Source organism: Peromyscus eremicus, chromosome 7 (assembly GCF_949786415.1).
Source record: "Peromyscus eremicus chromosome 7, PerEre_H2_v1, whole genome shotgun sequence".
NCBI classification, from domain to species: domain Eukaryota; kingdom Metazoa; phylum Chordata; class Mammalia; order Rodentia; family Cricetidae; genus Peromyscus; species Peromyscus eremicus.
Window position 1 is genome coordinate 93,946,465 of NC_081422.1, and position 15,995 is coordinate 93,962,459.

General features: G+C 49.6%; 1 protein-coding gene across 2 annotated transcripts in view; it reads left to right on the forward strand.

The window, feature by feature from the left end:
• LOC131915310 (cilium assembly protein DZIP1L) overlaps positions 1 to 15,215 on the forward strand; it is a 28,111-nt gene extending 12,896 nt beyond the window's left edge. The window contains exons 6-15 of one of the 2 annotated variants that reach the window (XM_059268446.1): positions 561 to 623; positions 1,769 to 1,909; positions 4,680 to 4,710; positions 5,382 to 5,441; positions 6,377 to 6,510; positions 7,735 to 7,927; positions 10,481 to 10,697; positions 11,084 to 11,274; positions 13,122 to 13,261; positions 15,016 to 15,215. In XM_059268446.1, the coding sequence (XP_059124429.1) occupies positions 561 to 623; positions 1,769 to 1,909; positions 4,680 to 4,710; positions 5,382 to 5,441; positions 6,377 to 6,510; positions 7,735 to 7,927; positions 10,481 to 10,697; positions 11,084 to 11,274; positions 13,122 to 13,261; positions 15,016 to 15,177 (1,332 nt within the window). In that variant the 3' untranslated portion in view covers positions 15,178 to 15,215. The remainder of the gene's footprint in view (positions 1 to 560; positions 624 to 1,768; positions 1,910 to 4,679; positions 4,711 to 5,381; positions 5,442 to 6,376; positions 6,511 to 7,734; positions 7,928 to 10,480; positions 10,698 to 11,083; positions 11,275 to 13,121; positions 13,262 to 15,015) is intronic. The other variant, XM_059268447.1, reaches the window with a different exon arrangement.
• Positions 15,216 to 15,995: the final 780 nt, after the last annotated feature.

A 15,995-nucleotide genomic window follows, 5' to 3' on the forward strand; every position in this document is an offset into this window, starting at 1 on the left:
TCTTCGGGAGCTAGAAGAGGGCATTGGATCCCCTGGGGCTGGAGTTACAGGCAGTTGTAAGCCACCTGATGTAGGTGCTGGGACCTGAACTCAGGTCCTCTGCAAGAGCAGCGAGTTCTCGTGACTGCCGACATCTCTTCAACCTCTCTGTCTGTCCTTTATTGTTGTGCCTACTCTGAGAGTTAAAAAGAAAATATTCCTTTGTTTTCTTGAGTCATTCTATGGCCTTAATTACTATTATTATTTTGCCGTCTTGATTTTTATGTGTAATTATCTGATCTGTCTACAGTTGATTTTGGCGTAAAACAGGCATCCAAGCTTTTTTTTTTTTTTTTTCTGGTCAGTTGGCCATTTGTTCAAACACCAGTAGTTAATAACCCGGGCCCCCATTCTCTCTCCCACTGTTTCCATTTCCCCCAAATTGGTTTCGTTTCTCTATTCTGTTCCACTTGTCTTTCTGTCTAACCAGGAGCCAGTACTTTTTACTCCTCATAGTTTTGTAGTTTGTATTTATTACTACCTAGAGGGCTCCATTTAACAAAGCTGTTACTCTTTTCCAGAAAACAGAATGGAAGAGAAAGATGAAGGCACTCCATGAAGAGCGGGCAGCCGAGAGGAGAGAGGTCGCTGTTGTTTGGTAGCAAGAGAGTTTGGTTTCCCATGACCTCTCCCTATGCAGCATCCCCCCCCATTCTCTAGGACTGGTTGTCAGGTGTATTGTTGCAGATACTGTTCATGGCTGCCAGTCCCTTTAATATACAGATGGAGTCATCTGCCTATTCAGCAGATTATTTAGCTATGTTCCGAACCCCATGCATCCTATACTAAGTGGTCCCTGTTTCAGGCCTTCTTGTGTTCTGAGACTCTGATGAGTTATCAGTCACATCATTCATGTGTGGACTCTTTGCAAACCTCCACCTCCAGGGAGAACCAGGTAGAGCAGACCCCGGTGATAGTTCAGAGGGGTCTAGTGAAGGGCTCACATACTGAGCCCCGAGCACAGATAGCAACATGCCTTCTTTGTAGATTGAGGAGGAAGTGAGTTAACTTTCTCAGGTTCTCTTGGCCACGGCCCTGGAGATGCCATGGCTCATGGCAGAGCTTGGCCCATGGGGGACACTTGCTCCCACTGCCTTGCAGGGTGACTCAGTTCCCATGTGATGGTTTTATTTCATTCTCTAGAGTTCCTTTACGCAAATACTAGTAAATAACTTCCTTTACCTCTGCTCTCTTGTCAGAGGTGGCATGGCAACACATTTTCCTCACTTCTTGTTTTTATCTGAAAAGAAATTTGATGATTTTTGAGTGGTCTTTTTTTCTTACCTGCATGTCCTCAGTAGGTGACTACATCTGACAGAGATCCTTCTTTCATGATCCTTTTTTTTTGGTTTTCCGAGACAGGGTTTCTCTGTGTAGTTTTCGTGCCTGTCCTGGATCTCACTCTGTAGACCAGGCTGGCCTCGAACTCACAGAGATCCTCCTGGCTCTGCCTCCTAAGTGCTGGGATTAAAGGCGTGCGCCACCACCGCCTGACATTCCATGATCCTTGAGGCCTGCATTCCATTTTTTCTTCTCATTTCGTCTCTGGCACAGCTCAAAAATGTACCCAGACTGGAAGGCAGCCACAATTGTTTGAAAACCACCTGCACAGTCTAGAAATCCAGCTTGGCCTTAGGCGAGACCCGCCACCAACATTTGGCTGTAGGGACTCGCCCTTCTCACTTGGGGTACTTGGGTTCGTACTGCCCAACCTTCCTGTGCCCACCAGATGCGGGAAGAGAATGAGAGGCTCCATGCCACCCTGTCTCAGGATCAGAAGAAGGCAGCTGCCCAGTCTCAGCGCCACATCAATGCCCTCCGTGCCCAGCTTCAAGAACAAGCCAGGCTTATCGCGTCCCAAGAGGAGACGGTAGGTCGGTCCTTTCCCTAGTCACTGCCCGCAGCTGCCCGGCCTCTTCTCTGTGAGGATGGCTTTGGATCCTTCTGAGTTCATACTGTTGGCGTCATTAGGCTCCTGAAGGGGAGTGAAGAGGGGCACAAGGCTATGAGGCTACAGCCACCTCCCTCGCAGTGGCAAATGTCTCACTCTATCACCAGAGACCACATAAGATGCCAGGTTGGCACTTTGCATGTCACCTCATTGAAACCTCAAACAGCCCTTCATGATAGACCCCACTTTCTCCCCACCTTTATTTGATGGATGATGAAATAGGCTTGCTTAAGTCTGCACAGGGTTTTCTGTAAGTGGCGGGTGACGTCTGACTCTAGCTGGGCTGTGGGACACCCCTGTGCTCCTTATAGTATATTCACAGATGTAACTTACTAGCCAGCCCCCTTTCCATAAAGGGACAGCTTCAGAGGAGGCTTTCTAATAAACCAGCGAGATAAAAGTTGCTGGGTCTCTGAGCACCTACTAAAGCTGGGTCCTGTGACTCTTCACCCGTTCTTGGTAATTCTCCCCCACCCCCAGCCTGCACTCGGCTCCCCTTTGGAAGTCCAGGTCAGTGGGAAAGCTGCCCCATCTCCTCTATGCCCCACCCAGGGCCTCAGGTTCCTGTTTTCCACAGAGCCCTGGAGTTATTGCCACTGTCCAATCCCTTCCTCCTGTGCTCGTACCTCTTGTTAGCTGTACTTTTCTGCTTTCTAGCCACATTATGTCAGTCACTGTGCCCACCTGTCATGTGACAAAACTTTTCCTGGGAGACACAGCACGCACATCTACTCACCCCAGATAGGGAACCCATGACATACCAAAGTCCAGATACCACCCAAGTCCAACTTGGTGATCTATGAGTTCTCTTAGGGTTACTTATAGGAATATGGGGGAGGGGTCACTTACAGGAGCAGTTACAAGATAGTGTCAAAGCCCCAACCATCACAGTCAAATTTGATAGACGAAGTTGATAAAAAGACCCCTTCCCGCCAGGCGGTGGTGGCGCACGCCTTTAATCCCAGCACTCGGGAGGCAGAGCCAGGCGGATCTCTGTGAGTTCGAGGCCAGCCTGGGCTACCAAGTGAGTCCCAGGAAAGGTGCAAAGCTACACAGAGAAACCTTGTCTCGAAAAACCAAAAAAAAAAAAAAAAAAAAGAAAGAAAGAAAGAAAAAAGACCCCTTCCCAAGACATTTCAAAAGAATGATTTATTCTCTCTCTCTCTCTCTCTCTCTCTCTCTCTCTCTCTCTGTGTGTGTGTGTGTGTGTGTGTGAGAGAGAGAGAGAGAGAGAGAGCGCACACATGTACAAACTCCAGCACACATGCGGAGCTCAGAGGGCAGCCCCGTGAAGTCCATCCTTCCTTATACCTTCATGTAGATTCACGAATCTGATACAGGTCACCAGGCTTGGGCAGCAAGTGCCTTTATCTGCTGAGCCATCTCACCAGCTCCAGGCTTTGGAGACATATTATCGCTTAAAGCTGTGTCAGTGAGCAAATAAAACTTTAAAGAAACTGGGAAAGAAAATAATTTTTAAGGAGAATTCTTCATTTAAAAAAAAAGGTTTTATTTTATGTGAATGATGTTTTGCCTGTGTGTGTGTATTGTACCATGTGTGTGTCTGGTGTCTTTGGAGGTCAGAAGAGGCTGGGTGGACGGGGGTTCCCTGTTCCTGGAATTATAGAAGGTTGTGAGCCAGAGGCTGCTGGGAACTGAGTCTGGGCCCTTTGCAAGAACAGCAAGTGCTCTTAACTGCTCCTTCATCTCTCCGGCTCCGCATAATTGGTTTTCCGGTTGCTGGAGTAGGCAGGTAAGGAGAAGCAGTGGGGGATCAGTATTGGATGAGAACTACAGCAGTACATGATCCAGTAGGTGCTAGAAAACCGAGCTGAAGCAGAAGAGAGGGTGCACCACATAGATAAACGGTGTCTCACAGCCCAAGGCGGAGAAGCAGCTGAGTTTGTGGATGAAATGGAACCGGGACTTGAGTGTGGACAGTAGTTTTCCTCTTTAGCGTTTCTTTCTTCTGAAAGTGTTTCCTTTATTCAGAAGCCAACGTGCTTCTTACTGGTCCCATGTAACAACACAGACAAACCAGGAAAACCAAAAACAGTTGGCCACTAGCACTCTTGACCCTTTGCTGGTTCAGAACTCTCCATCCAAACATGGACGGGGCTGTTACTGTGGCCTGAGGTCATGTGGACCATATTCGGCTGCTCAGTCTGCAGCCCGTGAAAGAGGAGGGAGAAGGCCCTTGTTGGGAAAGGCGTGCTGAGCAGATTTGCCAGTGCCTGGGTCAGGCCTCCAGGCAGGGATGCCGTCTGGCCTCTGTGTTCCCATGAGCCCTCAGCTCAGCTGGCTGCACCACTGGCTAGAATTTCTGTCTTTTCCTGGCTGTCTTACATCAATTTTATCTCCATACCAACTGTACTCCTGTCCCACTCTGCTTCCGTGGGCTCCTCCTCTGAGGGAACAGCCCTCTGAAGACGGCGTTCTGGTCTCCCATCCCTGAGAAAGCTGAGCAGGCTGTCACCCAGGACTACTAGCAACTGCTCTTCCTTGGTGTGGTGTCTTTCCACAATGCACGGTGGGAGATGAGTTGGGCTTGGGGCCAGGTAGTGAGCCATTCTAGTTCCTAGTGGGTGGCATGCCCTTTCTTCCCTGTTCTGGGCAGGTCTGATGCTCAGAGCAGAGTCCCTTCAGTGTCCTCTGCTGGCTGTAACCTGCTCTATCCCACCTTTTGCAGATCCAGACATTGTCCCTCAGGAAGATGGAGGGTAAGTCTGCAGTGGGTGGTTAGGATCAGTCTTTGGGGTTGTCCTGGGCTCTTTGCCTTTCATCGCCCAGGTGATTTATGGGTGATAGCAGTCCATGGGACATGTATTGTGATGTCAGGCTGTCCAGCTGGATAAGGAAGAGGGCCTATGGGAGAGAGGGCATCTGTGCTGAAGGCGTTCCATCAGCTGTCAGAGACTCATGCCTGGCTTGGTTTTTCTCTGGCGGGAGGGAAGGAGTGAGGGTCTTGGGTATGGTGTTGATAGAATTGGGCCCTTGAGTAGTCTTTCTAACTCACCGTGTCTGTGGCACGCCATTAATAACGACTGTGTGCCATGCCGCATACTTACGGTTCATCATCTCATCATGTTGTGATTTAATGTGGGATGGGTATCATCACTCCGTTTTCCACATAAGAAAACTGAGGTTTAGTGAGGTTCAGAGACTTGTCAGCTCATGCACAGCTGTTGGAGGCAGAACTGGGTTTTGAGTCTGATGTTCCTGCCTCCAGTGTCTGTGTTTGTGACCGTTTCTTCCACCCTGCCCCTCTGGGAAAGATGAGTCAATGGAGGGCTTGCCCTCACAGGCCAGTACTCCCCTGGGGTACTACACCTTTCTTTGAGTCGGGGTGGGCTGCAGGGTTCTGGTGCCACTAATTGTTCTGTCTTCTCAGAAGTCCAAGAGTTGCCCAAGGCTGTTGTGGACACAGAGGAGGAGGACTCTTCTGAGGAAGGTGGGTCGGTCTCTCTCTCTCTCTCTCTCTCTCTCTCTCTCTCTCTCTCTCTCTCTCTCTCTCTCTCCATCACTACAGAAAGCAGATTGGTTGCTCTTCTCTCTTTTTATTTTCCCTTTAACCGTAATCTGGATACATGAAGCTATGGTGGAAGGAACTAAGGACACATGATAGATATTTCTTAAGCACTGTACAGTATGTACCAGGTACCTTGTTTAAAGGTGCTAGCATGCAGTCTGCAGGGTCACTGAGTCACAAGGCTACAGGAGGCTGAGCTGGTGCCTGCCTGGATTCTGACTCAGGTCCTGCCCCTGTGCCTGCCCCACTGCCTCTCACCTGGTGCTGGTCCCTGGAGGGGAGCTCACTGCACTGGTCTTCAGATGGTCTCTGCTGCTGTTCTCCATGTGAAGGAGCTGTAGGTAGATCACGAAGGACCCAAAGTAACAAGACTGACAAGGGGCCTAGGGAGGAAACTTGAAGAGAAGATCTTGTCTGCTCTTTAATCTGCATCAGAACAGAACCAGATTCAGTGGTAGGAGAGTTCAGTGGTGGGAGAGGGTATCAGCTGGAGGCCAGGCTGAGGCTGGAGCTGGTCTGGAATCCGGGACCAGCATGGAGTCCAGGGAACAAGTTGTTTCCAAAGTTTAATTCCAGTTCCAAAAGCAATGGGTTGACTTCAGGACTGACTGAGCCTAGATCTGGGAGGTCTAGGCTGGCAGGGGGGGATGGGGGAGTAGAAGCTGGGTGGCATGTCTGAGACAGTGACAAACAGAAGGGAAAATGTGTCATCTTCTGGCCCAGGGGTGGTCATGTGGGAGCGGCCTGCTTTGGACTGGGGTTACTGGCAGGTACAGGATGGTTCTCAGGGTCATTGGCAGGTACAGGGATTGCGGGCTCAGGGGAGCACTGACCTTGCTTACCGTCTCCCGCTGCAGAGCTGCAGGAGTCCCATGATGAGCAGCGGAAGGTGTTAGCAGCTCTGAGGCAAAACCCCACTTGGCTGAAGCAGTTCCGACCCATCCTGGAGGACACCCTGGAAGAGAAGCTGGAAGGCATGGGGATAAAGAGGGTCAGTTCCTGGGCCACTGTTGAGTTATCATTTGATTATATGTTTAAAGACAGGGTCTTGCTGTGCAGCTCAGGCTGGCCTTGAACTCACACAAATCCTACTGCCTCAGCCTCCAGGGTGCTGGACTTAACATAGTGCACCACTACACCGGGCTAAGGGGTACTGTTTATAGGCTGAGGCCTATAATGAAGACAAAAAATGTTCTCGCCCAGAGAGGCGATTGTTCGTTCTTTACCTTGCAGACTCATTCATTTCTTCCTGTGCTTGTTGCTGTCTCGGGACAGCTTCTGTCACCTCTTGGCAGAAGAGAGGTCTCTGCTTTCCTCCAAGTCCTCATCTTGACCCTCTCAATGCTCTCCACTCATTGGTTAATTTTTTCCTTGTGTCTCTAACCAAATCTTCAACAGAGGGCATTTAGCTGGCTGAGTCTAGTCTATGGGCCAGTCCCGTTTGCATAAATCTCTCTAAGTCCACTGTCTATGTATGGAACATGTGGCTGTGCCCGGATGTGCACAGATAGAGCCTGAATGCATCTATTAGTAAATAAAGGCACATCATGTTATCAAAGTAGCCAAGCATCATAGCATTGAACATACTGTTTGCATTTCAGTGAGTAAGATTAGAAAAACAAGCAAAATAAACTCAGACAGCTAGGTTGAGTTTTATAAAAATTCCCATCGAGATTGGCCTGTCTTCAGCTGCTATCCTATCCCGGTCCTGTGTTCAGTTTTGACTTAAGAATGTCTCATTTTGGTAAATCTTCATCTAGCATTCGGATGCCTCCCAAACCCTTTCCTGGGCTCTGGGTGGGTGAGTGGCAGAAGCCCAAGGAACTTCTAGTAGTGTGCATTGGTTTTGAAGTTCAGTTTTCCAAACACTATTCATCAGGGAGAACATGGTAGTACCAGGAGGCGCAAAATGACATAGGCCGTGCTGACACCTGGTCATTCAGTAGGACGTTGGGAAAGTGCGTCCCCATCCAAGTCCCTTATGGTGTGATGTGGGTTGACTTGTGATGTAGCCCTTCGCTTAGTCCTGTGTTGTGCCTTGTGATAGAGTTCCTAAACCCTGAATTCACACACTTGCTGCAATGTGAAGTCCACCCTCTCTGTTCCCCAGTCACCCCCTCCAACACGATAGGCTCCAGTCCGAGTACCCCCACGTCAGCAGCTTTAGGGAAGGGAGGAGGGAGCCTGTGTATGCAAAGGCTTTTGTCTCCTCTAGGGCACAAAGGGAATTTCAGTTCAGACTCTCCGACACCTGGAGTCCCTGCTGAGAAGCCAAAGGGAGCAGACAGCCAGAAGCTTTCGTGAATTTTGGCGTCTGAGGGAAAAACTCAATAAGGAAGTGACCGGCAGAGTGAAGGAGAGATGGGAGAGCACGGCTGTAGTGTCCCAGCCAGGCGGCCAGCCTCCAGGTAAGCGAAGGCAGGCGTGCTTTGAGACCATGAGAGGAGAATTCCATCCTGGCTGGGGTATTTGCACAGGAGGAGGGAACTACCGCTGCCTCCCATGGGGATGCTTTTCTGACCAATAGAGCCTGTGGGATCCTCAAGGGTAACTGAGTTGAGAAAGCCTCTTTGGGAGAAACAGAGTCAGAAGTGGAGTTGGGTTGAGACACTTGTGATTTGGGTAGAAGATTAAAGGATGCCTTCATGTCCTTTCCTAAGTCGTGGATGCACATGGCCAGAAGGATGCCAACCCTGTCTCATGTCCAGCCGATCAGGGTTGAGCTCTTTGTGCAAATGAAGTTTGCCAAATGCAGCCTGCATATCTCTGGGGGACACTAGAGATGATTTTAGTTGGTACATGGGCCATTTATTTTACAACTTATTTTTTCTTTTCCTTCACATGAATTGGTGTGTGTGGGGAATCCTAGCATACAGTTATATGAGGTAGTAGAATTATTTCTTGTATAAGTATAAAGCAGGTATTTTATGTGAAAAGTGCAATTGTTTAATATAAAATGTTAAAGAGATAATAGGACACAGGTAGTATAAGAATATGGTAAAAACTATGTGATTATCTGAGAGACCCCATCCTAGGTCAACTTTCTGACCTTAAAGTTTCTAAAGATAGGACAGTTCTTGGTCTTGCTGACGTTTCTGACAGACAGGTGACTTTCCTTTTTGGGTCTGAACTTGTATTCCTTTGCTCATTTGCCCAAATATCTCTAACTTAGTGTAGTATCTGCTTCACCTGACTTTGTCCCAGGACCTGCCCTGTCACAGGAGAAAGCAGTGGGGACTGGGAGATGTGAGCCAGCCAGCCAGCCAGACACAGGAGTGCTGGACACTCAGGAGAGGGAGGAGGAAGCAGGAGGGACTTGGAGATGTGATCCAGACAGACAGACACAGGAGTGCTGGACACTCAGGAGAGGGAGGAGAAAGCAGGGGGGACTGGGAGATGTGATCCAGACAGACAGACACAGGAGTGCTGGACACTCAGGAGAGGGAGGAGGAAGCAGGGGGGACTGGGAGATGTGAGCCAGCCAGCCGGACACAAGAGTGCTGGACGCTCAGGATTGGGAGGAAAGGGATTTGGAGAGAAAGAATGGAAAAATGTCCTCAGACTCTGGCTTTCAGGGGAAAGGAAGGGTGTCTTGCTTCTTGTGGGTACCACTTTTCCCCATTGCTGTCATCAGAAAGCCAGGGGAGAGCCTCCCCTTTTCCCATTGCCCCTTCCCTAGCTTTGGGGTTCAGGTCATTTACTGAGATGAGAGATCCATTTTCATGACACTTTGTAGACCTTTCCTTCCTGCTCTGAGTCCCCTTATCTTCACATTCCCCACAAGCCCTTTGCCAGTGCTCACCTGTCTGCTTAGAGTCCAAACAGTTCTTAACCTGTAGGTCACGACCCCTTGGGGGGGGGGTTCGAACTACCTTTTCACAGGAGTTGTAGATCAGATATCCTGCACATCAGGTATTTATATTATAATTCATAACAGTAGCAAAATTATAGTTATGAAGTACCAATGAGATAATTTTATGGTTGGAGCTCACCACAACATGAGGAACTGTATGAGGAAGGTTGAGAACCATTGACTTAGACCATGCCTCTTGTTCTGGAGCTTGCTGCGGGACGCAGTGGCAGATGGACAACCAGCCAGGTGTGTGCCTGTCGCTTTGTTCCATGGAGCTGAGGGCAAGTTCCTCCATAGCTCCACGTGTCTGTAAAGCAAGAAAATGACACTGTTTGATGGTGGGCTGGGGACTAGCGGGGAGGGGCAGCAGTGGGCAACAGATGTATGCGAAGAGCCTGGATGAGCGTCTAGTACATAGTAGCTGTAAGCTATTATTTCCTCTCTGCAGGCTTGTTTTGCCTTTCCCCCTTTCTTCATCTTACCCCTTCTCACTTACGAATAAACGAATTCTCTGAGAGCAGTGTATCACAAACGTTTTTAACCTTGAGCTACTACAGTAAGAAGCCCTTCTCGGTGAACCCAGTGCTAGGTGTAAGTTTCATGGAAAGCACTTGCTCTAGCTTCCTGGGATGCACTTTCTCTCCAATTCACGTTCCATGAATAAACATCGCAGGGCCCCATGTTTCCTAATGTGAACAGGGATGGTACCTAACTGCCTGTCTTGGGCACAGCAGCCTTGCCTGCGAATTGAAAGGTCCCAGCAGCTCTTGGTAGTCATGTAGTCTTGCAGCGACCTCTGGTGGCAGCAGCGTTTTCCTGCAGGCTTTCTCCCATTCAAGGTTCTGAGTAGTTAAGGTTGTGACCAAAGTCAGCCTGAGTCTGCAGACTGACTTCTCTGGTCTTCTGTAATGATGGTGTGACCTGGAGACTGAATACTCTCCCAGTCTCTAATGAAACTGGAGCTTTGTCATAGCAGAGGGACTCAGGATATACAGCAGCTGTCAACTGTGTTTGGCTTGATCATCTCTGGTGTTAGACTTTGCTCTATTTCAGGACTACAGGCCCAGCATTGGCATGTTCTGCAAGTCATTCCTTTCTGTGTTCCTAGTCAGAAGCCAGCCGATCACACTGGCCACAAGGGAGGTCCGGCCAAAGACCAGGACCCTGAATGTGGCGCTGCCATCCAAGCCAGCCCAGCCTTCTACGCCAACTCTTCAGAGCCACAGCAGCCATGGCCCTGGCCTCACCCAGGTGTCCACCCCCATTCCACGCCCCCGAGTGCATGGACCCTCCAGTACCCCTGTTTCCCCTGGGCCCGGGCTGAGGTGAGCTCTGGACTTTGCCCTCTTGTAGGGTCTGAGGTAATGGCCTCTGGCCTCAGGAAGCCTGTCCTAGACCCTCACAGAGCTCTGCATTACAAGGGAGGGACGGGGACAGACATGAATATAGAAGGTACCTCAGGTAGTGTTCAACCGGAGCCTCTGAGAAGAGACTGGGGATCCTTCACTCACAGTCCAGGCAGACCTCCCCTCCCCTTCCCATCTCTTCCTCCAACCCTTGGCTACAGTGGAAGGGTAGGGCCTCAGGTACTCTGGGCTTTATCCTCTGTCTGAGAGAGGGAGCCAGGGCTGGCTTGGGGCAAACCAAAAAGCCAAAGTCTGGCTTTTGAATTTTTCTTTCTGGCCCCTATTCCCTTCATTTCATCTCGCAGCAGCACCCCCCCTTTTAGTTCTGAAGAGGAGCCAGAAGAAGACATTGTGCAGCAAGTGTCTCTTCAGCCCCCCAAAGTTCTTTCCAGATCTGCGCCCCAGCCGGAGGACAACTGGGGCTGGTCTGATTCTGAGACCTCGGAGGAGAGTGCCCAGCCCTCCGGCAAGGGCTCCGGTGGGCTGGCTTCCTCAGGTGAGTCCTTCTCCGGCCTCACTTTCTCTGTGCCCTGGAAAACCCTTCAGCTTCTTCTAGGGAGTTCTGATTCGGTATATCTTCTTCATCTCAGAAATGCCAGGCAGAAGCTAGACCTGAGCGAGGGTTATCTTGCCCCTTGTTTTTGTCACTGAGTTGTCTAAATGTTGGAAGTTTGGGGAGCTCCCCCACTCCTTTTGTTTAGTAGAGAAGACCATCTGAGGAATAGATCCCTTTGGGGGCTATATGGGAGAAACAGAAGGTAGCTGGAAGCCCTGAGTATGTCTCCACCAACAGCCTTTGGACAGCAGTGGCATTTTATCTGTGTAGAAAGGTTCTTTGGCGGTTTTTTCAGTGACAGGCAGGGATGCAACTTGTTGATATAAAGGGCTTTATAGAGACTTAAGCTAAGGCTTCTGGTAATTGGAGTGAATTATTCTTAAAACTTACCATACTCTATCTAGTAGGTCATGATAATGATGAGTTGAACATTTCTCTCCTCAAAGTAGTGGCATCTGCTCCTAGCCATTCGAGTCCCCTTCTAAAACTGCCAACAGAAGCAAGGCCTCTGCCTTAGGTTGTGTTTCTTAGCTCAGGCTGAGCTGGAGCTAAGTGTGGGTATGTGCAAGTGAGTGCAGATCCCGTGGAGGCCAGAAGAGGGCGTCAGATCCTTTGAAGCCTGGAGTTACAGGTGGCTGTGAGCTGACTGATAGTAATCAAACTCAGGTCCTCTGCAAATGAGGTAGACAGCTTAACCGCTGAGCCATCTTTCCAGCCCCAATAAACACAGCGATCCATCATTCAAGGGCTGGTGCAGCTCTAAAAGTCTGCCAAGAGCCTTAGCATTTGAGTCCAGAGAGCTGTGTGCTGTTCATGCTGCGCTTCTCCATCGTGTTGGTTTACCGTGAGTCGGGGCCCATTGATGATCTGAGTTACTGATTAACTCCTGCTTCCTGCATGGAATTCGTAGGAAATTGTGCCTGTGATACTAATATTTGATCTCTGTGTTTTGATACTAATATTTCATCTCTGTGTTTGTCTGTGGGTGGAGGTGTTGAAGGAAAACAGAGGAGTCACTTTACTGTGACTAAAATACCAAGAACTAACCCAACCTTAAAGGGAGGAATTACTTATTTTGGTGCATGGTTTCCCAGATACCAGTCCATCCTTGTAGGGGGTCTGTGGAGCAGATCACACCCTGGCAGACAAGAATCTAGAGAAAGGGATACAGGAAAAAGGGCAGTAACCTACTTCTTCCAAGTGGGTCCCACCTTCTACCTTTCCCCACACCTCCAGTCACCCCAGTATGAATCTGTCAAGGGATCAATCCACCGATTAGATTAGAGCCCTCGTGACCTAATTGCCTTTGATAATGTCTCACAGACACACCTGAGGTGTGCTCTGCTAATTTCCTCAACCATTTCCAGTGCAATCAAGTTGACAAGATTAACCACCACACATCGCCTGACTGTACATTAATTTTTGTAGTTCATGAATTAAACAGAAGGCCCCCTCAGATTCATTTGGGACAGTTCCACCAGCAGCCTGTCATAAGTCGAGTCAGCAGTTACATTAAAAAGACATTTATGTATATTAATATATACATATATGTTTATTTATTTAAATTATCAAGGCATTCTAAGCTGCTTATAACCAGGCTAGTATTAGCCTGGACCTTCTCTGTGTCCTTTTCCTTCTTTGGGGGAGGGGAGGTGCTAATCCTGTCTTCTTCCTCTTGATTCTCCTCCACTCCATTTGTCTACGCTGGGGTCTAGATACAGTCCAAAGGGATGAAGCATTCATTTTCCAGGCCTGCCCCACTGACGTGGCTACTTGCCCCCTTCCAGGAACACTGGTGCAGTCGATGGTCAAAAACCTTGAGAAACAGCTTGAAACTCCAGCAAAGAAGCCGTCCGGAGGGGTCAGTGTGTTCTTAAGGCCCAACACTGCCCTACAGAGGTCTTCCACACCAGCAAGGAAGTCTCAGGTAGGATGCTTGACGATGGCTCTACATTCCACAGAGAGCCAGCTCCGAATTTGAGGGCTCTGGGGTGAAGGTTGGGATAAGACTGAGCAAGTATGAGCTTTGACATGTCCCGAGAAGGACATTGCATGCGACATTGTCTCATTTGTCCCTATCTATGTGGAAAGATGAGCACTTCGGATTTTTTTCTCTGCCCATGTTAATGTTAAGAAGCCCTTAGGTTCATTTAGATAAGTACTTTCTGAGGAGATGTATTTTCTTGTCTCCTGCTGCTGTGAGCCTCCTGTCATGGCTATCTTCCAGTGCGGTCCCTTCCATGCTGGGCCCCTCCCCAGCCCTGACTTCACAGAAGACCCCAACAGAAGGCTGGATAGAAAGCACTATCCGCCATCAGAGTGGTGCCACACGGCACACCAGATGGGGAAACGCAGACACCTTTGCTCCATCTCTTCGAGGAGGTGGATGCCTCACCACTGCGCATCTCCGTGGCCTGGCCTCCCTCAGGCCGTAGCTGCCGTGGAATTTGCAGACGTGGCCCTCACATGAGTGCCAGACTCTTCGCCACCTTCTCCCTCCATCGGGGAACAAGTGCCACGTTCTGTTATTTTCTAGGGCAGGAGAATAAATTATACTTTTCATTTCGCTCCTGTCAACCGAACAGGTCCGTTTGGAGATGATGAGGATGTTGCCCTAAGCAACAGTAGTGGCAGTGAGCAGTTGTCTTCTTAGTGCTGCTGATGGAACCTGGGGCCTCCACTTGCTAAGCAGGCACCGTCACTGAGCAGTCCCGTTCGTTCCTCACTTGTCTTTTGTAGTAGCACCCCTGCATCCTTTTTCTCATCACATGGTATGCTTGGCTTATCTTGGCATTTATGCAAAGTGTTCCAAGCTCTCCTGTTCTCCATTGAGAGAGAGCACCATAGTCTAAAATAGACAGAGATGCCGTCTAGGCCCTGGACGGTATCTTCTTACGCGCCAGGATGAAATACACGGAATGGCCTATGTCAAAGGCCAGGCAGCCAGCAGAGACACTGAAGACCCTGGGTGGGAACGCCTGGCCTGGGCTATTACTGTGGTCTGGATGTAGCCTGACCCTTCCAGCAGACTTTAGTTTTGCCATTGGCTGCAGCTCAGGCCCATTCCGGTGTGTCCTGTTGCTCCCCATCTCCTCTCAAGTTCAGTGTTTACCAGGCAGCTCTGAGCACCAGTCTGCGAGGAAGAGTTCTTTCGACTAAGGTGCATTCTTCTCAAGAGCTTCAAAAGTTAAAGGCCAAGGGCTTCCAGTTTTGTCAATGAGAGGAGTTAAAAATCCACGTCTAATCTTACCCTCGTCTACCTTTTTATCACATACTGTGTTGGTTTCATCATGGAGCGCGTGTAACCATCTCCAAGCTCTCCCTCTCCTCTGTTGTGAGTGGACACTAGTAGTCTAATGCAGACAGACGGTGCTGTGAACATGCAGACTGCCCAGATTTCAGCGCAAACGTGAGCAACCAGATCTACACGTAAATCTCTCCAGGATGCTTGCCTTGGCCTCAGTAGGATGCCAGACCTGTTTCAACCACTGTGGCCCCGAGTCTCTGGAGCAGGTTTTCAGAGGCAGGGAGCTTGGAGGGCAGGACCAGGAGTCACCTCTCCCCATTGCTTTACTCGGAAGAATCACTTTCCCCCATTTCTATCTTGGATGCTGCTAAACTCTCCGTCATCCTCCTGCATTTATCAAAATCAATTTTTCTTCTCTTCTTTTACCTCTGCAGCTTTCTGAGGATGAAAGTGACTTGGAGATCTCATCCTTGGAAGATCTCTCCCAGGACCTGGACCAGAGAGGAACGCCAAAGCCTTTGTCTCGATCAAAGCTCCCAGAAAAGTTTGGTGCCAGCCCTTGGAGTTCTGGCCGACCTAGGGTTCCTGGCTGGTGATTCTGCTGTGGTTGCCAGAGGACTTAGCCTCTTTGCCTGGCTGGCTGGCTGTTAGGCCTGTTGCTCCCACCAGCAGCCAAGAAATCTTTCCCTCGAGGAGAAGCAGAACAGGAGACAGACCTCTATGCATTCTCCCTGTAAGGACTGCTACCTCAGAGGGCCGGGGTCCTGCTGCTACCCCAAGAGGCTGGGTCCTGGAGCGGTGTCTTGTGTAAATGTGAGAAGGATTATAACAGGACCTCCGAGTGTTTCTTCCATGATTCCCATGTCCAGCCCAGACTTAAAGGAGTTTCTGTTTCTCAGCCTTTTGTAATTTGCAGGTCACCATGGAGATGGGTCCGGAGTCATCAGTTACCTACTCTGGGCTGGACTGTCTCGCCTTTCACCACTGAGTTGGGGTGCAGACAGAGGTAGATGGTGTGAAGTGTCTGCGGCCAGGGCTGAGCACAGTAATCTAGTGTTAGATATTAGAGTTAGGAGAGCATGGGAGAAGCTGCCTGTCCTCATTTCATTTCTGTGATGAAACCCTGACCAAAAGCAGCTTAGAGGAAGAAAGGCTTTGTTGGGTTTACAGTTCCAGGTCACAGCCTGTCGCCGAGGGGGGCAGAGGCTGGAACTTGAGGGTAGGCCTGTTTCCTCTTCCACATAGCATGACCTCTGACCAAGGAATTCGCTTTACAGCCAAAGAAGCAGAGCAGGAACCATGGAGGGGACTGCTTGCTAACTGGCTCACAGCTGTATATACTCAGCTAGCTTTTATATACAGTTCAGGACCACCTGCCTAGGGATGGTGCTGCTCGCAGTGGGCTGGGTTCTCC